The 27,737-nt window shown below is 37.7% G+C and overlaps 1 protein-coding gene across 1 annotated transcript; it reads right to left on the bottom strand.

The window, feature by feature from the left end:
• Nucleotides 1–27,006, bottom strand: ARL5A (ARF like GTPase 5A). The gene is made up of 6 exons (XM_004457109.5): nucleotides 26,636–27,006; nucleotides 15,180–15,240; nucleotides 14,553–14,700; nucleotides 12,813–12,896; nucleotides 6,482–6,633; nucleotides 1–4,446 (listed from the first exon to the last, which is right to left on the bottom strand). The coding sequence occupies exons 1-6, from the start codon at nucleotides 26,679–26,681 to the stop codon at nucleotides 4,398–4,400; spliced, it is 540 nt and encodes a 179-aa protein (XP_004457166.1). The 5' UTR covers nucleotides 26,682–27,006; the 3' UTR covers nucleotides 1–4,397.
• Between the last annotated feature and the right edge of the window lie 731 nt (nucleotides 27,007–27,737).

Here is a 27,737-nt window from a genome sequence, read left to right as displayed (position 1 = left end):
TACTATAGAAAACACATAATTTATTAGGCGGACTTAAAAATCATCACAGATCAATTTTAGGCACTTTTTGAGTACAGACTACAGGAATTTTCTACCAAAAAACTGTATAACTAGCAGGCAACATCATAAGATTTAAAATTTAGTTTTTTTAGAACAATGCACAAGTGCCAGACAACTAAAAATAGTGTGTAACTAACCCAACTCTATCCTGTTACATTCTTTATAATTCCACACACAATTGTAGGCTTTAATAGAAAGTCATCTTTTTCGCATCCAAAATTTTAAATTCTGGGTCTCTTTCCCTTAGTCCACCATCATGATCTTAAAATAATTTATCATACCTTCTTTGAAGCAGCATAATATAGAAGTTTTATTTTTGTACAAGTAGAGCTTTAAAGGAATATTTTCTACATTATGTCTGTCTCTACAGAGTCAACAAATGATAGCTGATTTTTTTTGTCTTTTAAAGTCCATTACAACAGGTTTATTTAGTAAAGATAGGCTTCTTATTACAAATTTCTCTAGAGAACTAACTTATATTTATCTTTGTTCTTAAAGTAAACATGAGGAAAGGATGGAATGTGGGCAATATTTTTGAAAGATGTTTTTAGGTTAAACACAATATATAAATTTGGTTTGGCATCTTTTTTACTAGTCTGAACTGTTTGTACTGATACTCTTCAAAATGTAACCCATTCTTGGTAATGGAAAGATAATACACATATCACTTAATTCCCTCTGTGCCTAACTAGTAGGTCAAGAAGCTGGTAATTCTCTTATTTTTCCTGAATCTACTTCTTAACATAGGAGGCTAAAATTAAGAAAACTAAAAATATCAAATACAGTACAATTTAAAGGATTCTTCTACTACTGTCATGTATATACTGAGCACACAGCAAACCAATCTTTCGATGGACTCCACAACTCTGGCAATGCTCTCAAATGACCAAAATCCAAATCAATGAGCCAAGCCAGTGGGAGGAAGATAGCAAAAACTACAGAATCTAATTAGAAACTAGTGGTTTGAGAAACAATGGGTATAGTGAAAGTGAAGAATAACCTCAGGACTGAGATAACATGTCTTCATTGAATGAAGATACAGGAGAGCAAGGGATAGCTGAGCTATGGGAAAGCCAATCCTGAAGCAAGGAGAAATTCTAGATATATTTAGACAATATGAGGGGTCAAAGTTAAGTCATGCAAAGAAATCCATTCTCTACGTAGCCTTGGAAAAAGGATTGATGCCAGGATACAACTGGGCAACTGAGAGATGACTCCAAATTTATAATGTGCTACATACTCCTTTATATACAAAGTAGAGCAAACTACAAATATATTCCTAAAAATGCCTGCAGAGAAAACTAGAAAGTAGTCTATAGTTTTTCTATTTACACCAATATAAACAGATTTTGAGGTTGTCTGTACTGTATGTGGTTGCTGCAGTCACAGCAAGAAATGTAAAGAGCCTGTAAGAGAGGGGCAAGAGTCCCATTTCTAGGTATCTTAACACTACACACTCAGATGAAAAGGAAAAGAAAATCTCAGGGACTCCGAGCCTTTACAGCAGCTCCCTGCACTCTCTGCAATCCCTGCTGTTAACTACCTACCAATCACTCCTTAAAGGCCAGAAAACAGAAACTCTTCTATTTCATGTCATACTTCTAAAATCACAACTATCTGCATAAAAAATGTCAGCCCTCAGTGCTATAGCACTTCATTCTTAAGGCAAAATGTCATATAAGAATAAGCCTTCCCCACCCACTCCCCACCCCCAACTCGCCTGCCTTCATTGTATTCTCTGACCACTGTGAGGGCCAAGATACGCTGGGAAACTGAACCAGAACTGAAAATTTCAAACATAGCCTTGATATAATGTGTAAGATGAACCTTATAAATGCTATTATGAAAAAATTAAACATATTTAAATGCTTACAGCATATGGATACTTTTAGCAAGATATAAAGAGAAGTTAGAGTACTTTCAAAATTGGTATAAAAAAACAGGTTATTTAAATTCAGCCACAGGTACAGAGGTATGAAGCTTTGTTTTTTCCCAAAGCTGGGAATATTGACCCTAAATAAAATGTTTGTTTAAACATAGAAGTAGCATATTAAAAAACCAAAAGCATTAGCCTTTGCTTAATTCCACTTATAAAGTACCAGTATAGCTATTCATGAGGCTTTCCATCTTCTTTGGGAGTAATACTGTTAAAATGATTGATATTTTCATATTTGAATTTAAATCTTTTTTTTCCTCCCAGCTGTAACTTTGTTTTATGCGCAAGTACATAGGCACCACCTATTTCTAATGCTTAGTCTGGAAGGGTAGAAAATTACAATTTAAAAAATTAAGTTTTATAAGTGTGGTAAAAGAATCCATGTGTTCTCAGGATGCCATGTTTTAACATCCAATGTTAAACACTGGATGTTTTAACATCCAATTAAGAATACATTTTAGCCAACACCTTGATGACAAGAGAATGCACCCTCTTGCTGAAATGCTATGACTGCCATCCAAGGGAATAAACACATGATGATTCAAATTAAAAGATAAAAAGGACAAAATGTATGGATTTGTTGGGCTACTTTACAGAACAGTTGTCTATGATGAAACTGCAGCATCTACAAAACAGATTTGGGCTTTTAAGGGAATTTTTAATATACAAGAAATTTCTTCTGGTGATTAGAAACAGTTATGAGAACATATGAATAAATAAAGCTTAGTAATTTAGGATTTACTTTTGTAAAAGCATACTGACAAATAGTAAAATGTTATACATGTACTTTAAATTTTATAATATAAATCTAAAACACAAAACATCCAATGTGTAACACTGATCTTCCATGACTGACTTGGATTTAGATGTTCTATTTTATGGAAATGAACTTCCAAAATTTTGTCAATGCTGATGTATATTCTATTATTTCTCAATAAAGTCTTCAGGAAATCCAAAAGGCTAGTATTAAAAGTAGTTAATTTTTTCTTCTTGAATCTTCTAAAATATGCCAGTTTGAGTTAGCCTTCAGATTTTCAGGCCAAAAAGATATGCAAATGAGACTATGCAGAATATGTTTTAACACGTTTATGATGTTTGTTTACAGTTATGACAGAAATACATTAAACTTTCAGATACTGAAAAATAAATACCCTAAGTAAATAAAAGGCATGATGGGCCAAGTTACTTCTTAGTAAAAGATGTATTATGTCAATCAATTTTTACACCAAATTCTTAAAAGCGTTCAAAAAACATTTGCATCTTCTAATTGCCAGTGTATTCATGTGGTAGAAGATAGAGATACCTAATAGAAATTTAAAAATCTCAAACTATTCCATTTCCTAAAATAAGAAATTTTTGTTGCTGCTTGGAAAATATACTTCACTCTTCATCTCAAATTTACTTTAAATGCTCACATATATTTCTGTTACTTCTTGACTAGACATGTTTCACACAACACTTTTCAATTAATGTTGAAAAAAATTACTTGGTAATTTTAATCACAATTAATGACTGATTAACAGATCAACAATTTATTCAGTAATATAGATGGCATATGGACCTACGCAAGGAATGATCTGATAATTATTTGCTGTGTAATTCTCCCCATTAGTAATACTTAAGCAAAAATCTGATATACGCTCCATTCAGTTGCCAGACATTTCTGTGTGATTTGACCAACAAAAAAATATTAACACACACAATGTGAAGTTTTCATTTTTCTTTCTTCCCCCTTTTTTTTTTTTAAGAGCAGCTCAATGATTTGGGGATCGGTTAGTACAATACAGAGAAGCCTAAGGGGAAAAGCACAAAATGGCACTTAACACCAATGCCAGTACTCATTTTATATGGTTACAACTAAGGACATTACTAATTTTTCTGTTACTCATCACTTTACTTTAGAATGTAAATCAAAGCCATTGACTTGGACTTGAGGTATATACACAATACATAAACAACCTTATGCAAAATACTTTTCATAAGTAATGTTACACTTTAAAATATTGGAAACTGAGTATCTGTGCTGATTTGTATTTTGACTTAGAACAAGAAGAGAACATTTGATTAGGGAGGTTTATACTGATAGTAAAGCTCTTCAAGTTAACAATGTCTTCCTCTCCCGTTGTACATACCACAAGCTATACAATGTCCTGAGAGGGTTCATTAAGAGAAAAATGTCAGTCACAGCTTTAAGACCTTACTTTGAAAGGAACTAACATGAAAGCAAATTTGAAGGTTAGACTTCATCTTTGTTTTCAAATAAGTGGTCTTAATTTTTCTTCTTATAGAAAAAGTTTAAATCAGTTTATTATAAATATATCTAAACCATTAATTTTTGCAGCTTTCAGGTAAAGTTCAGCGTTTTGTTTAGACAAAGTCTATGAGAAGAGGTCAATAGAGATCATCTAATCTTAAGTCGTGACATCATCCATTCAAGTCCTTGGCACAATCTGTAAAGAACCAAATCATTTCATTAAATTATAAACTGAAAACCTATGAATAGCAAATTAAAAGATTATTTTTCATTTACTTAAACTGCAATGATTTAAAGCAGATAATATTCAATACTGATGCTGTTGCAGTGAAACCATAATCTCCCATATGCCTATAGTACATCTGTGTCTTTTTGATTCTCTGCTTTATCTCTAGTGCCCAGAACTCTGCCTGACACACAAAAGGTGCTCAATAATTATACAATGAATTACTACAGAAAGCAATTTGGAAATATGTAATAAGAAAAATATTTAAGATATCAATACTTTTCATGCTTTTTTCTACTTTTAGAAATGTATCCTAAGAAAATAATCAGAGATGCACATAGATTTATGTATATGACTGTTCGTTCAAGCACTAAAATTAAAAAAAGTCTAATTTAAATGTCTAGAAATAGAGAAAAAGTATAATAAATTATGGAAGGTCCATATGATAAATATTAAAGTTTCCTTTCAACAACTATTTTACATGAAAAATGAAATATTTAGTAAGAGGGCAAGGGTTGCACATACTATTTTATAATAAAATGAAGGATTATTACTAAGCAGTAACTGTAATCTATAAGGATCTTTCATAGATGAGAAACTATGTTACAATATTAAAATTTTAAAAAATAGGACTCATAGTTTTTTGCAAGTATGACCCTAATAATGTAAAAGACACACACACAAGAGATGGTGATGAGGTAAGTAAATGGTTGTCTTTGAGTTGACCTATACTTTTCTCCTGTTACTAGATTCTTTACTTCTAAGCTACTGATAGGAAATTACACAAAATAATTAAAATAATAGATGAATTGATTAACTACTAACTGTTAAATGAGAAAAACTAGATTACTGCAATTAATCTGTACAACACTGAGAATAGAATCATCCTGTATTACAAAGGAAACCCAGGCTTAGGAGGTTAGAAAAAGGCAGAGGTAGGAGTTAAAATCAGACCTAATTTCAAAGTTAATGACCTCCATGGATGTGAGGGCAGATATGGCTGCCACATCTGTCACCCCATTCATTGCCAGGTTGGATTCGGCTGATCTGGCTAGCTAGGTGGGTGTCCCCTTCTTCCCTCACCACTCCATATGCATCCTGCACACCTGGTCAAAGAGGACACTCTTCCCCATCACTGGAGGACTGTTCTTTAGTCAAGGGTATATGGGCAGCTGTGCTCCCCTGCTAGAACCTCCCAACAAGCTCTCAAAGACAGTGATCTCCAATTCAATGAACCAAAATGCTGACCAATATTAAAACAAAGGATTTAGACAAAGGAGGCCAGACTGCAGAAAGAAAGCAGAACATCTCCCCCCAAACCCAAATATTTCCACCTGTTAGTCCAAAGAAAGAGTTGAAAAGATATTATCATCTATGAATTTCCTCTTTTTAAAATTAAATTGTCAAAGTCAGTATCTATTCTAATGACACATTTTCTATATAATTAATTAATTATCAAAGTTTATAAATGAAATCTTAGGTGAATCCTAGACGACTTGTCTTTATTGCCAAATTAGTGTCATAATCAGTGCTTTTGCTTAGAGATCTTTGATTTGACAAAAGAATATGTAACAGACAAGATATTTTTACTTAAATGACTATATGGTCAACTGGTATTACCTATGATTTTTTAAATAAACAAATTTGCTTTTTTAATGTTCCAATTATGCTCTTCCAAATTGCTGTTATTGGGTCAAAGTACGTTCTATTTTGCTGAGTAAGATTTGACTTCAATGGTTCCTTATATTGGTTTATCCTTTGCCCCAGACTTGAGAGGAAGAGAATTTCTCCCATATTCCCTAAGCTACTTCATCTATGCCCCAAAGTTTCTGCCCCTTTTTTATTTTTTAAAGGTTTACTTATTTTATTTATTGTATACACGGCCTATGCCTCACCTATCTCTACAAGGCTTGTATACATGGTAGGCCTAAGTATGTACTGATTTGAAGAAGAAATACATGTTTCCCAAGCTAAATACACATTATCCAAGAGGAAGAATTCTTACCCCTCGCCAGTAAGAGCACAGCATGCTTGGATATGCCATTGATGATCCTTAATAGAAGTTAGTTTCAAAAACTGGGAGATTTCTGCTACAGTCATACATTCTTTAACATCTTGCTTATTAGCAAAAATCAGCAAACCAGCTTTTCTCAGGTCCTATAAAAGCAAACAAAACTGTAAAGGCCAGTGCATTTTTCCATAAATTTTCCAACTTAACATTTTTCATAATCCTAGAAATCTAGAATTTTTCAAATACTCAACATAAGAGCATGTCACAGCTCATATGCCAATATAGAATAAATTTAATATAGAACTGCCCATATATTTTAGATGAATAAATGTATACTTGAATGAATTTATATATATATTTTTATAGTCCCAAATTACAGCCTAAGTATCTCCCGTCAAAGAGCTGCTGTAAGGGACATGAGAAAACTCTTGGAGAAAGTGCAATAATCTTATAAAAAGTTACAGCTGCTAAAGAATGCTCATTTCCACTCTCAATACTACTAACCCACTTTACGCTGAGATTATTGCAATAGCTTTTTAAGTAACTTCTCTGAATGTATTCTTCATAACTAGTGTTTATTGAGGGTCTAGTCTGAGCAAGATACTCACCACACAAACCACTTTTCTAATCCTCACTAGATTTCTACAAGGTAGGCTTTACTATTTCCACTTTACAGGTAAGGAAACAAAGACTCAGAGACTAAGTAATAAAATATAAGGCCATACAGCAACTCAATAATAGAGCCAGGTTTAAGCTGAAAACTTCCCAGCTGTCCCCATCTGTAAAAAGTAAATGATATCACTACCCATCCACTTCCTGGGCATTCGGTTTGAATGAATGAGGTACTACATGTAAAACATTCAGTTTAGTGCCTGGTTTATGGGAACAGTTCAACAAATGTCAGTTCACTTATAGCCCTAAAGGTGCAGATCAGGTCATCCTTAAGCACATCTCCTAATGACTGGTATACTGTTTTACCCACAAAACAGGTCAAAAGTTAGTCTAATTTTCTTTCCCCTGCCATTCTCCTATACCTTTAAAGTCAGGGAATTTCTTGATAATCTATCAAGACATCTGGACCATTTCCCTGTAAAAATATATGTTTGTACATATAAAAAAAGAAGTTTATGTACAATTTTAGGAGATTAATATATATCTTAACGCCCATTAATAGATCCTGGGTTAAGAATCCATTAAGAATGCACTCAACCAGTGGATTAAATTAATAAAATTTGGCTTAAAAATATTAAGAGATACTGAGAATGCTCGGGTTTTGGCATTGTATCTGCAACTTTTCCCGAATGCATTGAATGCCATCTTTCTTCTTAGGGATTTTAGTGAGATATTTGGGGTTTCAATAATACATGCATGTGTGAATCTGAAACAAGAAATTATTCAGTAGGTATAAATTGACATTATTCCACATGGTTTTACTCTTGCTAGAATCGTCTTGATGATTTTTAAAATTCATTTTCATGTACATAAAAAATATATAAGTAGGAAGTTTCTTATTTGGTTAAAAGGAGCAAACCGCTTTATTTAGCAGTCAAGAGTGACTTTTACTTACAGTGACCTCTGCAGGATGGCAGGTATTAATACCTCCATTGATAATATAGTTAACTGAATAGCATGGCCAGAAAGGGATACTGCTAGACTGTCAAGTTTTAGGATTTCATATTCAACAAGTTTCACCTATAGTTCCCTTCATCTCTCTCTATAAAAAGCAAAAATTTGAAGAGACAGTCTATAAATTAACACATAAATATTCATTATTAAGAATACAAGTATTTTTTCTTATCCTAAATGGAAAATGGCATGATTATCAATAGTTGATATGTGGCTAAGTCACTGAGGCGATGAACTTTCCATGGGATTTAGTTACTACCTTCCAGGTTTCAGTATCATTTGCTAGTGTGTATGGAAGTCTTTTTTGTGAATCAGGTTTGATAATGCTGCCTTCTGACATTAGAAATATTTGATATCTAGTCAGGACATATTGTTTATGCTATTTTACTTGTAAATAGTTTGTATTGTACCTTTTAGTGATTAAATTATTTGAATGAGCCCCTGAACTAAAAATGAGAAATAAGAATTTAAAGCTATCTAATGAAAGGTCTCAACAACAACAAAAAATCTCATATTGAATCTAATTTTTTTTTCTACATTTCACAGGATCAAACATTTTTATTTGGGGTTCCTAGTTTAAAAAACAACAGCGATTTCAGCTATTTTAAAATATTTAGGAAGAGAGGAAAGAAAATCTGCCTGTTTTTTATTACATAAACTCAGAAGTAAATATCCATTATGATAATGATTGAAAACAGAAATATTAGATTAAGGTTGGGGGAAAAGGGGAGGGATGGTGGGTATATGGGAGTCCTGTATATTTGGTATGTGATGTTTCTGTAACCTAAAACTTCTTTGAAGACAAAATGAAAAAAACGTAAGAAACTGGGGGATAAACAGAAGAAAATGTCACTGTACATATAGGACAAAAGATCTTACTTTCATCATCAATAATGAAAGGCAAAATGTCAAAACAATTTTTTAAATATTTTTTTATTAGTTTCTATTATCCCAAATTTTAAAAAAATTTTAAATTTTATTTATTTTTAAAACTTCATTATTATTTCATTTTCTAATTAATGATATTTGGTTATTAATTGGCTTCATTTCAGAAGAATTTTTCGATCACAGAAGGGGTACAACTATGGCAGGGGAGGATCACTGGTGCGGGCTGTCAGGGATGGGGGCTACATGGGAGAAAGCTCACCTGGGCATATATGTAAGGCATATAAATGTGTTCAAATGTTCATGGGGTATTGTCACAGTGGGTGGAGATTCACACAATAATCGAAGGAATATCAAATTCCTATCCTGGAGAGCTCTGCCACAGTCTCTAATGGAACATCAAGAATCCCCCAAGTACAGGGTCAATGACTAGTGAAGAAGGATTGCCCATTGACAGGCCCTTGATATTGATGATTGTGCTTATGAACTTTTACTTTTGAAATGGAAACTCAGCCTAGTATTATAGGGTGTCTAAGAGTTACCTCATGGGAGCCTCCTTTTTGCTCATATGTGAGTTCTCTAAGCCATAAATACATTACCTTCTTCCCAGCGTGGGATATGACCAAGCACCAACTAACAATGCAACTGGAAAAAGACCTTGACCAAAATGGGGAAAAGGTAAAGACAAATGAGTTTATATGGTTAAGAGACTTCAAAGTGAGTTGGAGGTCATTCCAGAGGTCACACCTATGCATGTCTGAGCAGGATCTAATTGACTGCCAAAGTAGATACTACCCCAAATAGCAGGGCTCCTGAGGGCTCTGGAGACATCCAGACACTATAGTCAGGGCACATAGCTCAAGAGTTTGGTGCCCTGCCAGTGGGTCCTACTTTGGAATTTATGCTGTACAGGGTGACAGAGCTGGACTCAGCTGTGTTTTCCCTACACATGGCTCTTTTGCCTCTTCTATTTGAAGCTTTAATTGGTATTAGAGTTGGTAGGTATACATCCAAGAGACTTAAATCTTTGGGCTGTCCATGTGCCAGATGGGCCTCAAATCTCAACGGAGTTGCAACACCTACTCTCCAATTCATTGGTCTCACCCAGGACAACTAATAAGAGGTAATGATGGACAACTACCATACCAAGGAACCGAGAGAGTCTACAACTGCAGGCAAGAGAGCCCATCCATCAGCCCTAATGGATCGCAGCCCCCTCTCAATTAGAGGTGGGTAGACATCACCATTCCAGAATCCACAGGCTTGGGGAATGAACTATGGACTAAAGTAGACTTCTGGTATTCTACTATAGACTTATTGTGATTCTAGCAATGGAAGAGATTTTAACATTAATGTGGAGGCAGTGGCCATGGAGGTTCTGAGGTCAGGGAGAGGGAAAAAGAGGTGTAATGCGGGAGGAGAATTTTGGGGACTTGGGAATTGTCCTGAATGACATTGCAACGACAGATACAGGCCATTATATGTCTTGCCATAACCTACAAAAAAGTGTGGGAGAGAGTTTAAACTACAGTGTAAACTTTAATCCACACTTAATGGCAATGCTCCAATATGTGTTCATCAATTGCAATAAATGTACCATACTAATAAAGGATGTTGTTAATGTGGGAAAGTGTGGGGCATATGGGAATCCCCAACATTTATTATGTAACATTTATGTAATCTAAGTATCTTTTTAAAAAAAAGATAAAGGTTGTTTACCAGCTCGATTTAAGACATCAAAGTATAAGGTGAACAATGACCATTTTCTGTATGTAAGCCATTTTAAACCCAAGAACTTTTTACTACAAAATACAGACTTCTGTTCATTAGGGCCTAAAATATATTTTAGTTATTAGCCATGGAAACAAATAACTGTGTAAGGCACAATCATGTAGTATCCTCTATATGCCAGATGTCAATTTATTTCTCAAATCTTCATTTGGGACTACAACTCCTAGAACCTGAGTTGTTCTGAATAAAATTTCATGTATACTTTTGTGTTTGGACCATTTTAAAAATTATGAGGTTCAAAGGTTTGAACTTCATGTTGATGAAACTTCAATAGTTTAAAACTTCTTATAGTTTTATACTTTGTAATACATGTAATGAATCATTATCAATGATGATAATGAAAAGATTTTGCTTATTTTAGTATGTATGGAACATCAAACTGATCCCATGTCTAAACTTGCTTTTCATTCAAATACATGGTTCCTTTGATCCATTTGTCTCTCTCTAGACTGCTTATTTGGTTTTTCCTAACCCTCCCGAGTATCTTACTCTCACTCCCAACTTATTTTCTTCCCTGGAAGTCTTCTTATTCACTTCCCAGCTAATCCCTATTTATGTCTTTTTTTCCCCAGCAAAGAACATGAGATCTTGAATGAGAATGCCTAAATTCAAATCCTGGCCCTTAAAAGCCTGGTCAAATCACAATCTTTTTGGGCCTGTTTCCTCACCTCTAAAAGGTGAGATTAAGTGATCTGCCCAAATTAATGCTTCTAGCTAAGAAAATTCAATGACATTGATTTAGCCCTACTACTGTGTCCTTTATATACTCATGCTGCTACATATTGATTAATTACAGTAAAAATCAAACAGTAAAGCTACCTATTAAGAGATTGAAAAATAAAGCCAAAGGACAAACACATTTGAATCTTATTTTTCTTTTTCCAAAGCCTTCATAAAACAACAATAAAACAACCCTTTGGTATAAGCTGAAGGATGCCACACTTTAACAAAATACAAAGGGGGAAAAAAAATCCTTAGTTTTCTGCCTCCTTCATGGCTTATTGCTTGTTTCCCAAACTAGAAATGGAACTACATAAATGAATGCACAATGGCAAGATATACTTTTTTTTAAAACTCGGGGAAGTTTAACACAGGTGACAGGATCACAGTACATATCAGGGACAGGTACATTCTAGTGGGCATGATCACCATATGACAATTTACATAACCACTTTACTGGATTTCCTAAAGTATTACAGGGTTACTTGAAATGTGCCAAAATTCTCAATACAAGTCTCAAGAGCAAATAATCACCCAATATTAAATTTAATATAAAATTTCATTACCAAGACATTCCAATTTTCTTAAGCTTTACTAAAATTCCACTGAATGAAAAAATTACATTCTACATATCTAAACATTTTTTAGTCCCAATCAAAATAGAGTTGAGAATAAAAGGCAATAAAAGACATTAAAAAATAATAACCACTATAGTAATTATTATATTATTCCGTTTACTCAACTTTTAAGTCATGCCATCAGCAATTATTTTATAAAGACTAAGAAAATGTGGCTAGTCATATAATTTTGTTTAGTCCAAGGGACAAAATTTAAAAAATCTAAGAACAACATTTAAATGTTAGTCTGATAACAGATGAACTTCAACATTCCCTATGCACATAGGTATGTTTAAATCTCATTTCTAATGTTACTTCTGTACACTTAATCTATGCAAATCAAAATGAAAGCCACATTGAAGATTTTTTTTCCCCTCCAGGCAAACTTCTAGACCAAATTTATCTAGGATAAGTGAAATAAATTTCTAAATTTGATTCCACAGTCTTTTTGCTGCTTTCAACACATTTCTAATGTAGAAAGTATCAAAATAATAAAGCAGGTATGGCTAACAGATAAAACATTTCTTAAAAAATTCAAAATAGATACTACCTTCAAATGAAAGTAGCAAGAATAATATGAAACTGGGCAACTTGTAACACTGATATAAAAATACATTTTTAAATTAAAAAAAAAAAAAGAATATGATACCAACACCCCACAACTCTAATGCAAAAACACTACTTACCTCATGCGCCAACATTTTATACAGTTCTTCTCTAGTTACAGAAATCCTTTCTCTGTCTGTACTGTCCACAACAACTATTACAAACTAAAATAATTACAAAACAAATCATTAAGTGATTACATACTTTGGTACTGGTGAAATTTATAAAGTACTTATGTGATTTATAGGCTACAAATATCAAGAAATTAGAATCCTATGGTATTATTAGAAAATCAGATACCTAATGCATAGTGTTAAACCTAAAGACATGATCCATTTCTAATTCAAATATATTTACTAATTTTAAGAGAAAACATGCTAGTATTCTAACCAAACTGTAACAGCCATTTGTTTTCTAGATTAGTATATTGACTACTAACAGTCCTATATCCATCTATTTGCACTATAAATCCATGAGAAAAAATATATTATGATCCTAAATTCAAGTTACTTCTAGGCAGATATTACTTATTAATATCCACTTAAAGACCTAAAAGGGTATGTGTGTATGGGAGGAAATGAATGTGAGAAACCAATTTTTTAAAAATCAACAAATCAAAAGAACAAATTTTAAAATCATGTTCTTTCTCTTCCTTACATAAATAGCACCTGCTACCTGCAAGTACAACCCTTTCCCAAAATGACAATGAGGCTGGTATCAGATGTGATGAAAGACATGCAGAGGCGCTATGCAGGGTTGCACTGTCCTCTTCCTGAACCCCAGAAAGCATGACGGAAACAGTTGCAGCCTCAGAGTTAACTTATTCACTTATTATGGCATTTGCAATGCCCAAGTTTATTTTCATGGCCTATGATTAATATGATCGATTTATTTTTTAGGACAATTTTAAATTTCCAAATAAGCAACAGTGATTTTTAGGATCCTTTTAATTCTTCTGATTTCATCAACCATAAGGTAGACAGATAAGAGAAGTGCTACTTTACTTCTTTTCTTACTTGGTAGCTTACTGATAAATAACTTTATTATTCTAAGACCCGCTATAGCCTCAGGTATTTTAATAAAGCTGTTATATTTTCAAGGTGTTCCCATGAATTTGATATCTGCATTATTAATATATAGGAGTATTAACTATATAATATATACTTTTCCTTCTCCAAAAAGCATGATCAAATGTTCAATGGAGTGTTGGGGGATCAGTTCATAGGAGAGATACTTCATAGGCATTTTTAATGTATGTTTTATTAACTTACAATCAGCACCACAAAAACAATTGTCACAGACTTTTTCAATTCATAAAATCTATACAATGAAGCCCTCAAATGTCACAAGTCTGAAATTCTCTCTTAAGAAATAACATATAAATAAAAACACATGATTATGCATAAATTGCATTATAACCAAAAGAAAATGCACAGTAAAATGTTGGCCAGGATTCAAGCCACCAAAGCTCTCATTTAAGTGGAGTTTTCCCACTCAGTCAAACATAAGTAGTAAAAGAGAAATGAAATTACAAACTGTGTGACAGAATTCATTATAAAAACAATTCCTTAAGATGAATACTGGGATCAAATACACAATCAGACTAATTAATCGCCTTTTCCCTACCGCTGTGCAATGAGAGTGGGTATACAAAACGATGACCCTGAAACAGGAAATCAAAGATTTTACTATGCTTAAAACTCTACTTACATTAACCTGCTGTGATATTTTCAAGGGATTAACAAATATAAGGCTTAAAATCTAGAAGGTGTTTTCCAAGCATTCTGTTCACAGAGTTTTAGTATATTATGAAACATTACCTCAGTGTTAGTATAGTAAGTATTCCAGGAAGAACGGAGAGATTCTTGGCCACCAATATCCCACATAAGGAAACGTGTATTATTAACCACTATTTCTTCTACATTACTTCCTATTGTAGGGGATGTGTGTACAACTTCATTCATAGAACTGAAAAGACAGAAAGTTCATATATATTATAATTAGCAAGGAAGCTACCTTATTTGAACAATTTTTTCAATCAAGAGACAAATCAACATGACCTACTTCTATATTTTATACCCAAATCATCCCTCTTCCACTAGCTCATAACAAGAGAGCTAGGAGTTTAAATAGAGGTGGAACTAGGTAGTGGACTTTCTGGAATACTCTGGATTCTTTCTGGAAACTATACAAACAAATATTTTTCTACCGTCTATAAGTGAAAGAGCTTTAGTGTGAAGTAATTGAAGACATGCTCAATGTCACATAAATTTCTAGCTCTCTAAAAACAGTTGTTTAAATTTGGCAATTAGTTTATGGCTGGTCTGCTTTCTTACAGAATAACTTAAAGGTCTATTTAATTTTTATTGCTTTTGTTAATCAAAGATAAGCCAGATAGAAAAAGTAACTAGAAACAAAATAATTTTTAAGAAGTAGTTAATACTTACAATTGATAAAGGATGGTAGTTTTCCCTGCATTATCCAGCCCAACAATGATAACTTTGTGCTCTGAAATAAAGAAAATACTAATAATTAATTATAAATAAAAACAAAAACATTTCTTCTATCTATAGCATAATTCACTGTATGACACTTTATACATTCTTTTTTTAAGATTTTATTTACTTCTCTCCCTGCCCCCCCCCAGTTGTCTGCTCTCTGTGTCCATTCGCTGTGTGTTCTTCTGCGACCTCTTCTATCCTTATCAGCGGCACAGGAATCTGTGTTTCTTTTTGTTGTGTTATCCTGCTGTGTCAGCTCTCTGTGTGTGAGGCATCATTCCTGGGCAGGCTGCATTTCCTTTCACACCAGGCGGCTCTCCTTATGGGGCATACTCCTTGCGCATGGGGCTCCCCTATGCGGGGGACACCCCTACATGGCACGGCACTCCTTGCGCGCATCAGCACTGTGCATGGGCAAGCTCCACATGGGTCAAGGAGGCCCGGGGTTTGAACCGCGGACCTCCCATGTGGTAGGTGGACGCCCTATCCATTGGGCCAAGTCCACTTCCCTATACATTCTTGAAACTCAATTAAACATCTTGACATGGTGAGCAAAAGTGTGCCAATAGTCTCATTTGTTTCCCCATCCCCACTCCATTCTGCATAAAGAACTTGCATCCTTTCCACTTTCCTTTTTAGGAAGCCAGAGGTGCCATAATCTTTCTCCTCCTATGGAGACCTACTCTCAGGAAAGTACACCAAAGGTAATTACAATGATTTAAAGTTGTAAATGCTTCACATTCGACAAACCTCTCAAGTTCTGAGGAATTTTATGCATGAATTGGGGATGTATATGAAGAGTGGGGTGAATGGGAAAGAAAAACAATGGACAGCCTTTTTCTATCAGATAGCAGAGGGCCAGGCCCCATCACAGGTAGGTTATATCAGTACATTTAGGCAAGACATGACAACATGACAAACAAACCAAAGGACCTACAGCTATGGTGACAGTGACCCCCTCACTTGGCTTCCACTGCAACTCTATCTCCTACTTGTCTTCCTCTGTCTCTAAAGAGTCATTCCCCTTTCCCCACTTCATTGAGTCTCCCTTCAGACACTCACCCTCTTCACACTTTAATAAGACTCCCTTAGGACCCATCTATTTCCATGCTGTTTATGACTCACTCCCAAGGACAGCACCAAGTGTGAAGGAATCTGGTCTCCAAAGAAGGCCTCTGGATATTTATGTCCTTGTGTAGTTTCCTCCCCTTGAATTTGGGGTGGACCTGTGACTTCCTTTTTCACCTTAACACATTTTTTTTTAACTTTTAATTTTGAAATAATTTCAAACTTACAGTATAGTGCAAAAGAGAATACAAACTCCAATATATGGCCCCCTACTCCGGTTCCTGTGATCCCTTTAACAGAATGCAGCAGAAGTTATGCCGCATGGTTTCTGAGGCTAGATCATCAGAAACTTTGTGGCTGCTCCTGGCTCTCTTGGAATACTCACCTGGGACATGCCAGTCACCATGTAAGAGGTCTGGCTATCTCAGGATTGTTCTGCTGTTGGGTAAGGAACCCCAGGCTAATCATGTTGGAAAGCCTGGTGGAGAAAGATGGCCAGCCAGCTCCCAGGTGATCCAGCCATTCCAGCTAGGATACCAGACACAAGAACAAAGAAGCCATCTTGCAATAACTAGTGAAGAAGGATGGTCCATTGATGGGTTCTTGATATTGACGAGTATGCTTCTGAGCTTTTGCTCTTGAAATTGCAACTTAGTCTAGTGCTGTAGGATGCCTAAGAGTTACCTCCTGAGAGCCTCCATGTTGCTCAAATGTGGCCTCTCTCTAAGCAAAACGTGGCATATAAATGCATTGCCTTCTCCTCAGCCTGAGACGACTCCCAGGGATGAGCCTTTCTGGCACCGAGGGATCACTACCAAGCACCAACTAGCAATGCAACTGGAAAAAGACCTTGACCAAAAGTTTTATCCAAGAGGTAATGATTATGTCCATCTAAGCAGGATATCATAGACTGCTAAAGAAGATACTTCCCCCAAATAGTGGGCTCCTGGCAGCTCTGGAGACACTGAGACACTATGGTCAAGGCAGACAGCTCATGAGTTTGGTGCCTTGCCAGTGGGCCCTACTTTGGAGTTTGTGCTCCCTAGTGTGACAGAGTTGGACTCAGCTACCTCTTCTGTCCCTTCTATTTGAACCTATAGTTGGTGCTAGAGTTGGTAGGCATATGTTCAAGAGACTTGAATCTTCGGGCTGTCCATGTGCAGCTGGGCACTGAACCTCAATGGAGTTGCAACACCTACTCTCCAGTTCATTGGACTTACCCAGAACAACTAACAAGAGGTGATAATAGGCAACCACCATACCAAGGAACCGAGGAGTCTACAACTGCAAGAGAGTTCCATCAATCAGCCATATGGGATCAAAGCCCCCTCTCAATTAGAGGTGGAATGGGCATCACCATCCCAGAATCCTCAGGATTTGGGAATAAAATATGGACTAGAGTGGACTTACTGGTATTCTACTATAGACAATGTGATTCTAGCAACGGAAGAAATTATATCACTGATGTGGAGACAGTGGCCACTGGAGGTGCTGAAGGCAGGGAGTGGGAAAAAGGAGGATAATATGGGGGCATTTTGGGGACTTGGAATTATCTTGAATGACATTGCAGTGACAGATACAGGCCATTATATATCCTCCCATAACATACAGAACTGAATGGGAGAGAGTGTAAACTACAATGTAAACTATAATCCATGCTTAGTGGCAATGCTACAAATGTGTTCATCAATTGTATGGAGGTACCACACTAATGCAAGAAGTTGTTAATGAGGGGGAGGGTGGGAGTTGTGGGAAATGGGTCATATGGGAATCCCTTATATTTTTTTGTGTAACATTTTGTGTAATCTAAGTTATCTTTAAAAAAAAATAAAAAAATAAATTTAAATAAATAAATAATTGCCGCTGTTTATAAACTTAGGAGACTAGCCAAAGACAGCAGCTATGTACCGTGGAGAAAGCATAGAGAGATTGAGAGATAAGGAATTTTCTTATTCTTTTGTTTTTTATTATTATTATTGAACAAAAATGCTCTAATAATGATTGAAGTGATGAATGCGCAACTATGTGATTATAGCAAATACCACTTTGGAAGAATATGTATCAAAAAAGTTGGTTTAAAAAAAAAGGGGGGTGAGCCATCTTGGACATGCTGCAGGGTTGTCTTCAGATGACTCCAGCCCCAGCTACTATTTGGCTTCAACCAAACGATAGCCCCCAAGCCAGAACTTCCTTACCGAGCTCAGTCAACTCAAAGAACCACAGGAGATAATAATAAATGGTTGCTTTAAATCACAAAATTTAGGTTTTTACATAGTGACAGATAATGGAAACACTATGGAAAAATACATGGAATTATGTGATCTTGGGCAAATGACTTACTCCCTTGAGCCTAAATTTCCTCACGGTAAAACAGGGTCCATACTGTCTATCATTCAGGGTTGTGAAATGTTTGAGACAGCACACGGGTTGTGCCTCACACCAAGAAATCAGCTTGCAACCTGTGCTCCCAATTTTTTTTAATATTATAATTCTTAAAAAATTTACCCTCCTCCCCCATTGTTTGCACATTCTGTCTGTTCCCTGTGTCTGTTCACTGTGTGCTCATCTTCTTTATTTATTTATTTATTTTAAAGATTTAATTTATTTATTTCTCTCCCCTTCCCCCCTGTTGTCTGCTCTCTGTCCATGCACTACGAGTTCTTCTGCATCCGCTTGCATTGTCAGGTGGCACAGGGAAAGTGCATCTCTTTTTTGTTGCGTCATCTTGTGGCATCAGCGCTCCATGTGTGTGGCGCCACTCCTGGGTAGGCTGAGCTTTTTTCACATGGGGCAGCTCTCCTTGCAGGGTGCACTCCATGTGCGTGGGGCTCCCTACGCGGGGGCACCCTTGAGTGACACAGCACTCCTTGCATGCGGCAGCACTGCGCATGGGCCAGCTCATCACATGGGGGAGGTCCTAGGGATCAAAACCTGGACCCTCCATATGGTAGGCGGATGCTCTATCAGTTGAGCCACGTCTGCTTCTCTCATCTTCTTTTTAGAAGGCACCGGAAACCAAACCCAGAATCTCCCATGTGGGAGGGAGGTACCCAATTACTTGAGCCACCTCTGCTCCCTGCTTGTGTCTCTCATTGTGTTTCTTCATTGTGTCTCTTTGTTGCATCATCTCGTTGCGTCAATTTGCACCAGCCCATCGCATTAGCTTGCTGTCTTGCTTATCTTCTTTAAGAGGCACTGGGAACCGAACCTGGGACCTCCCGTGTGGTAGGCAGGTGCCCAATTGCTTGAGCCACATCTGCTTAGCCCCAATTCCCTCTTAAACTAATCTACCTAGTGCCACTCAACAAATCCAAAACCTGACATTCAAACCTATCTCTACTTCCACCTTCCCTAATTTGCTTAATGGTTGATATGAATTGAATTGTGAACCCCAGTTTGGATATGTCCTTGGTCTTGGTCTGCATTCTGGTGGCTGTGGACCTCAGTTAAAATGCTGCCCAACTAAATCAGATTGGGCTTCAATCTAATTACTGGAGTCCTTTAAAAATAGAATTAAAGTCAGATGGGAAGAGAAGCCAGAGGGGAGCAGCCAGAAGCTGGAAGATGAAGGAGAAAATGCCACCATGTGCATTACATGTGACAGAAAAGCCAAGGGACCCCAAAGATTGCCAGATTGTCAGAACATACCCACTCCAGGAAGGAAGCAAGCCTTCTAGCCTCTGAAACCATGAACCAATAAAATTCCTGTTGTTAAGCCAACCCACTGTATGGTATTTTTTTAGCAGCTGAGAAACTAAAACAATGGTTATACCTTAGTTCAGATGCCCCTGGAGTTTCTTCAGTCTTTCACTCAACCCCAACATCCAATTTATTAGCAAGTTCTGTTGAATCCATCTCAAAAGTAAATGCTGGGGAAGCAGATGTGGCTCAAGCAATTGGGCTCCTGTCTACCATATGGGAGGTCCAGGATTTGATACTCAAGGCCTCCTGGTGAAGGCAAGCTGGCCCACGAGGAGTGATGCCCTGTGTTATGACTGCCAGCCCACATGGAGAGCTGGCACAACAAGATGATGCCACAGAAAGAGACACAGAGAAGAGACAGTAAGAAATGCAGCAGACCAGAGAGTTGAGGTGGTGTAAGAGAATGATAGCCTGTCTCCCACTCTGGAAGATCACAGGATCGGTTCCCAGAGCCGTCTAATGAGAATACAAGTAGACAACACAGAGTGAATGGACACAGAAAGCTGACAATGGAGAGAGCAGGGAGAAATAAATAAATCTTAAAAAAAAAAAAAGTAAATACTGAATCTGCCTCCTCCCCACTGTCCTAGCTGGAGCCCTCCTCATCTCCTATTATAAAACCTTCCCTGAAGGACTATCTTCAATCCATCTTCCCATTGTTTCCAGAGTAATTTTCCTAAACTATATATCTGTTAATGCCACCCTCTTTAACTCTTAAACTCTTGCTCTCTGTTTTGACAACTGGAACAAGTTCTCAGCATTGATTAAAAAAAAAAAGGCCAACTGATGAGGTTTCAGCTTTATCTTTCACCACTACTAGCAGGTATCTAAAGTGGAGTTCAGGGAGCTGAGGTGGCACAAGAGAGTAATTGCCTCTCTCTGACTCCGGAAGAAGGTGAGGAAACAATGAGCAGACAGATGGGAGAACTATCTGGGGGTGGGTGGGTAAATAAATTTTAAAAATAATGAAGTAAATAAATCTTTTTTAAAAAAATAAGTGGACAAGAGAATCAAGGTAAAGTCATTAGATAAAGATGATGAAAAAGGATGAAGAGAGCAAAGAATAAAGCCATAACCCTAACTCCTTTCTTGATCTGTGTGCTGAAACTCAGTAAGCTTGTCTACTCAGTCTCCTGAATTTCCCACGATGCTTCTAAATATTTATCTTTCCTTATACTATTCAACAAACTGGAAACAACCTCTCTCTTTTGCCTATCTAATTTTATGAATTCAAATTCATAAAATGAATGACCAAGTCCTATGTTACCTACAAATCATCAATATACAACCACACTTCCAAACTCTTAAGGCATATGTAAAGCAGATTTCTAAAGCCAATTATGGGGACACAGGTTAAGGTATTTGAACATGAGGTTTTTTTAATGGTTAAAATATTTTTAAGAAGGGAGAAAGAAACTCAAATCAGAACCTGGAAAATCCTCAAGGAGCTGTAAGTACTGCTGGGGCAGTCTCAGATGTCTTCTGAGGCTATTCTAGTCAGGAATCTATGATCCAGAGGCCTTTCACCTCCTCACCTAAAAGCCACACATATTCACTGCCAATTTCTATCCACCCCCTCCCAAGACTTGTCTCTAATTGTCTAAACTTGTCTCTATTTGGTGCTGTTTTTAACAGCTTCCTTAATCTAAGGTATAGCACCTGTATCACAATATTTGTAAAATTAAGACATAACTGTAAAGGGCTCAAAGATAAAATTTACCATTGAATACCAACTCAATGGTGACAAATCTGTTTATTCCCAATGAACTAGCTAAATTATTCACAAACTCTTTCTAATGCTAAATCAACTTCCTCTGGTTCTGTCACCACCCCAGCCTGTTCTTCTCATTACCAATATGGACCATCATTATTCCATGAAAAACATAAATCTTTAGCCAAAAAGTGTTATACTGCACTTCAAAGCAAATACCCTACAGAGACTAAAATATTATATGCAAACTGATAGATAATTTTATTGTGGGCACATGCAATAAAAACTTTCAGTCATTCCAGTTCTTTGATGCATGTGAATCATAAGTGTGATGCTTACAATGGTTCACTGCCTAGTAGGATTTTTTAAAAAAGCATATCTATGCCACAACATTTCTACACTTACTCAGATAAATAAAAATGACCACACACTTTACAATGCTTAGATGGAATTTTGAGTTAGAACTAAGGCTTTTGTTTCCCAATCAGTATTTTACTGCTTTGTCATAAAAATACTTCTTGTTTTTGTTTCCCTTCTCTTTCAATTCCTTGACACACCCAGGCAGCCTACCAGTTCCATTCATTACCTGTATCTAAAAGTCAATACAAGCCTCCAACCAGTCACTATATTAAACAAAAAATCTATACTGCCAAAAACACAAAGTCAGAAAAACTGGGAGGCATCCCGACTTCATTCTCACCATAGCCAAACTATCACTAAGCCCTATCAATTTTATCTGACACAGAGCAGAAGATCCATTTCAGTCATGTTCACTACTGTTCTCTCAGGCCATTGCACAGAGCCTGAAATAAAGCATGTACTTAATAAAGCATTTTTCAGTGAATGGATAAATAAATCAGATATGAAAGATATGAAAATTATAAGGGAGAAATGTGAATAATGAAGTCACTTTGTATTAAAATTTCAATTTTTAAAATTTAAAAGTATCATCAATCAAAAAAAAGTTTGAAAATAAATTTTCTGTTTATAGCAGTGGTAATGAAGTTTCAGGAAAAAAGGCACCTCTCTCTTTTGCACTAAGAGGTTGCTGAAAATGAGCAATGGTTATACATGGCAAAAGTAGTGCTCCAATTAGCTGAAACCACACAATAATTTGAACAGGCAAAATATAAAGTATTTCAAAAGGATTGAAGTACTGGCAAACAGGCTAGTAAAAAGTAAAAAGAATTCTCAAGATTCTAGGAATAACAAGTGTAAGGAATATGCACTGCCCCTAGGACTGAGAAGTGCATCCAAGGCAGAGCACCCTCACCCCCAAGACTGAGATCCAGACCTCGCTGGAGGGCATTGCTGTGCTGCACCAGAAATCTCCCCTCTAAGCTAGAGAAAGCTGTTTATTGGGAAGTATTTCACTGGAGGCCCTCTTTTATGAAACCACCTGAGGTGAGGGCTGGGGAAAGCTCCTGGCTGCTGCTGACTGCCATGCAGCACAGAAGAAGCTGCTCTAGAAGCAGAAGCAGGGCAGAGCTTGCCCAGACAGAACACCCTAAGGAGGAAGTAAAACCCTTTTCTCCTGCAATGTCTTTCTCTAGTGACTAATCTACTGACAATGCACAGCATTGAGTCAGTTGGCCAAAGAAAAGTATTTTAAGGACCCAGTTCTCTTTCCACAGAACAGGAAAAAAGAGAATCTGGAGCTAAGAGGCAATATATTGGTATGTGGCACAGTCCACCTGTTTTGACTACTCTGCTTCCAAATGTATTGTTCTACACATTTTTGAACTCCTGTATAAACAAAACAAAACAGAAGTGGAGGTGGCTTCCCCAGCACTAGGCTCCTGTAGCATGGGCAGCTTCTCCAGCACTAACTTTTAATTACTTTTCTAAGAACCAATAATTGGTGCCAATAAGAAGACTATCAATGGGGGAATACTACAACTTCTTTCTCAGTTCACTTTGTGTCAGAAAGTTCTTTCTTTTACCTAACATCAATCGTTCCTTTCAAAGAAAGTTTTTACAAGCCCTGACTCAGGTATCAATCTTGATTAGAATCCCAAGTCTACCATTTTTAATGCAGTGCCTTAAGCAAGTTATCTAATGTTTCTTTAGCCATGTAAAATGGGGAGAATAATATCTAATTCAAAACACTAGAATAAGTAGACTAAGTGAAGATCAAACCAACTAAACCATGTGAAACACTTTGAAACTACCTTGCATACCTCCATAAACATTAACTACTATTACTTTATATGACAGGAGGCTTTGGCAGTTTTGTTGGCTGCCTTATCTTACTACCTAGAAGTTACTGGCCCAAAGCAAGTGCTCTAAAACTATTTGTTTAATAAACAAACTGCTAATTACAAGCCCTACCATACAAAAGACAGTAATGACCACTCTGGAAAGTCCTAAAGTTATAAAGACCTTTTAGTTCAGTAATTGAGAAACAGTTAAGAGACCCCCACCCCAACCCACCCCAACCCCACCAAACAAAGAGAGGAAACCGGGGAAAATAATGTCAACCTCTTCTTTAAAAGACTAATAATCAGCAACACATTCCTTAGATGTTTTAACTTGCCTGGCTCTAATATATACCAGTTCTGTGACCTGGGAAAAATCATTCCACTAGAGCCTCAGTTTCTTTTTTTTTTTTTGGGGGGGGGGGGAGAACTACTTCAAAAACATTTTTACAATGATGTACATAATGACAGCTTGGATAAAGTTTGTACTCTACTGAATGTAAGTATCATCTAAACGCAACCTCTTGTAGTTTTCCAGTTTGAGCAGTACCCAGTTAGCTTTCACTGTGTACTCAAACCATGTAAGCTTTAACTGGAAAAGCTGCTTTAAAGGGGTTTCAGGGAAAAAAAAGATATGGCACAGTCTAAGTTTCATTAGTATGGCAAATTCTGTAATCCCTGAAAATCTTCTTCCCAAGAGTTTCTATTATAAGAATAGAGGATTGTGTTCTGTTTCCTCTGAAAGTAAAATAAAGTAACCTAGATATATCAAACATATAAATATTCAAATTATAACACAGAACCAATTTAGACCAACAAGTATTTAGCATTAGCTTTAATGGTGAGTATTTTGTAAAGGAGCCCTACTGATAAGACAATTACATCATTTACCAGAACAGAAACAGTTTACTCATATTTACACAACGCTGATATCTAACTTAACAGTAGTTGACTTCATTAATTCCCTTTACAATAATTTCCCAACACTGAGGCAAAGGTTCAAACTTACCACAAACTACAGGTAATTAGAAACTATTAGCAATTTATAGTGGTAACAATGCACACATCCTTATTATTTGCTGTTGGCAAGGCTTTAATTCATTAAGTTACAGAAACAATTTTTATCACTGACAAAATACAAAGTAGAGATATTATTCTTCTGGCAGTACTAGATCTCAGTTAACAAGCAAAGTCTCTCTAAAATTCATGGTAGAGTTGAAACACTAGCTTCTCTAAAAATAATACAAAATTATGGATGTTAAAACTGGAACAGCTCTTACCTACTATAAGCACCACCAGTCTTAGAAGGATAGGTTTTTAATTTGTTTTACAGACAAGACACTTGAGGCATAAAGATTAAGTTTTCAAGATTTGTAGGCTCTGCAGTTGCTTAAGTCAGGATCACTGGTGTTATAAATGAGAACACCTAGGCTCAGAGAGGTCAAATGACAGTTTCCCACAAACAGCCAGCCAAAGACCGTGCAAATTTCACTTTATAAAAAAAAATCTAAATACAGTAAAAACTACTTGAAACACTGCCCTTCCATTTAGTATTATGTGATCTACACTACCTTTTTTTTCTTTCCTTCCTTTTTTTTTTTTTTCTTAAAGATACGCTAGACATCACAAGTCTCAGCTCTTTCACCTTCCTATCTGGAGCAACTGAGGCATGAAGGAGTTAGTAGTTGTGGGTGTATGCAGTAGAAGCCACCATTCAAGTCTTTACTGAAAAACTTTGGATGTGACACCACCACCAGCTTACACAAGAGAAAATACACACTAAGTTACTGACAGCAAGAATGATGATAAATCGCCCAATTTGAGATAAAAAGAAACAAAAGTACATCGCTACATTGTGTTTTAATGACTAAGAAATCTTCTGCTTAAATTGTATCCTCTTTCCCCGGTTTTATACTCATTTTGTAACAAATCTTAAAAAGTTTTTCAAGACACAGCTTAAGAGTTTAGCTGAATTTAAGCACACAATCTATACTTGGTGACTTGCTATACCTATGGTTAAATGTCTCACAATAAGATTTTTTAAGTGCTTTCAGTGAAACACTTTAACATTTTTAACGCAGAAAGAGATCTAATTAGATAAGCAACATGAGAAAAAGCCCTTTGGCTTAACCTGAAACACGCACACATATTTAATACGGAGAGAGAGGTCCATCACTATTCTGAATGCAGAAGGGCTCCCCGAAATAGGGGGTGGCAGTGGAGGAAAGGCTCCTCAACCTTAGGTGTGATGGGCAAATCAACAACTATTCCTCATGTTTTTCAGCATTCTGCAGCCCTCCAGGCTCAGTAGGACGGCCTGGGCCATTACCCACCAACCTGCAGCCCAAAGGACCCCAGCAATTCTCCGTGGTGTCCGATCCGGACACAACTACCGGAGGAAGAATGGGCTGAAAGGCCAGGTCATGCCACCCAGGGCCGTCCGACGTGGGGCAAGAAAGCTTTTCGACTCCCAATCGAAATCGGAGCAATGGGTGTATTTGCACAACCGATTGCTCAAAAAGGTCACCGTAAGACCGCGGGCCGGAAACCATCTCGAGCTCTGGAGCGGGGCGCGAACAGCTCAGGGCTCGCCTCCGCGCCCGCACCCGCTGCAGAGCCGGCCCCCAACCGCGCCGCCCACACTCCGGAAGTACTCAGCCCCGCGTTCCACCCGGCAGGGCTGACCCTCTCCCCCACCCTACGCCCTCCATCGAGCCCCTCACCCTGGTGATTGAACAGTCTCCATATCCTGGTGAAGAGAATTCCCATTCTCGGGCAGCGGACCCCCCTCAAGCCACCCGGGTCGCCTGGCCTTCCCCGGTTCAGGCTAAGGGGCAGGACGGTGACGCGCCAGAGCCTCCGTCTCTGCCGCTGCTGCTCCCGCGCTTGCCGCCGGCCCGATTCCCGGGAACCGGAGGGAGGCCGAAGCCCAGGCCGCCCTGCCACGCGCGAGGCCCCGCCGCTGCCGCCGCGGCACTCGCCTGGCTCGCGGACATCGCCGCCGCGTTGTCTGCGACGAGCCTCGCGGGCCACCGTCCTCCCCCAGTTCCTTTCGGGCGGCTGCGGTGGCAGCTACCACGAGGGCGGGGGAGACGAGAGGGAGGGACGGGAGGGCGCAGGCGCGTGGCCAGGTGGGCGGAGCCTGGGGGGAGGTCCCCGGCCGGGCCCGCTGTCGTTTGCCTAAGGCGGCGGCGAGGAAGCGGGGATCCTGTGAGACGACGCCGGCTGTGAATCAAGTGGGCCAACTGACCCTGCCCTGCTTGCCGTGCCGTCCGCCCTCACTTTTTGTGTTTTCCCCTGAATATCCTCTACAGAGCAACAAAGTAAATATGTTATGGAGAGCCCAGCGCCCATCTCCGTCCCTTCACACACAGAGGTCGCACGGGCTGGCCCTCGGACATGACGTTCCAGAAGCAAAAGCTCTTTCTCTTGAACCTCCTGTCCCTCACACCCAGCTGAGGCCAGCTGCCTTGCTAAGCAGTCAGTCCTTTACGCCCGCTCTGTAACCCCCGCTCTTCCCTCTTTAATCTCTCTCCATTCTTTCAGGTCAGTCTAGCCAGAAGCCACAGTTCGATTTTGTCACTCCCCTGCCAAAAAACCTTTGATGGCCACTAAAGCTATTTGAACTGGAGAATCCAAATAACTTAGTCCGACACTCATTGTCCTCCACAATGTGGCCCCAACTGTCCTTTCCAGCTATAACTCCCGTTACAGCCTGTCAGCTGGTCAAATGTTCTCTGCTCTTGCAGTCCTCTTGCCAATACCCTGAAAGGCTGAGATCCTTGCTATGCAAGCGTCACGCTTTTTAATCATTGCCCACTTGGG

The sequence above is a fragment of the Dasypus novemcinctus genome, chromosome 7, assembly GCF_030445035.2.
Source record: "Dasypus novemcinctus isolate mDasNov1 chromosome 7, mDasNov1.1.hap2, whole genome shotgun sequence".
Lineage (NCBI taxonomy): Eukaryota > Metazoa > Chordata > Mammalia > Cingulata > Dasypodidae > Dasypus > Dasypus novemcinctus.
Note: the sequence above shows the minus strand (reverse complement) of the source record. Positions and strands in the feature narration are given on the sequence as shown.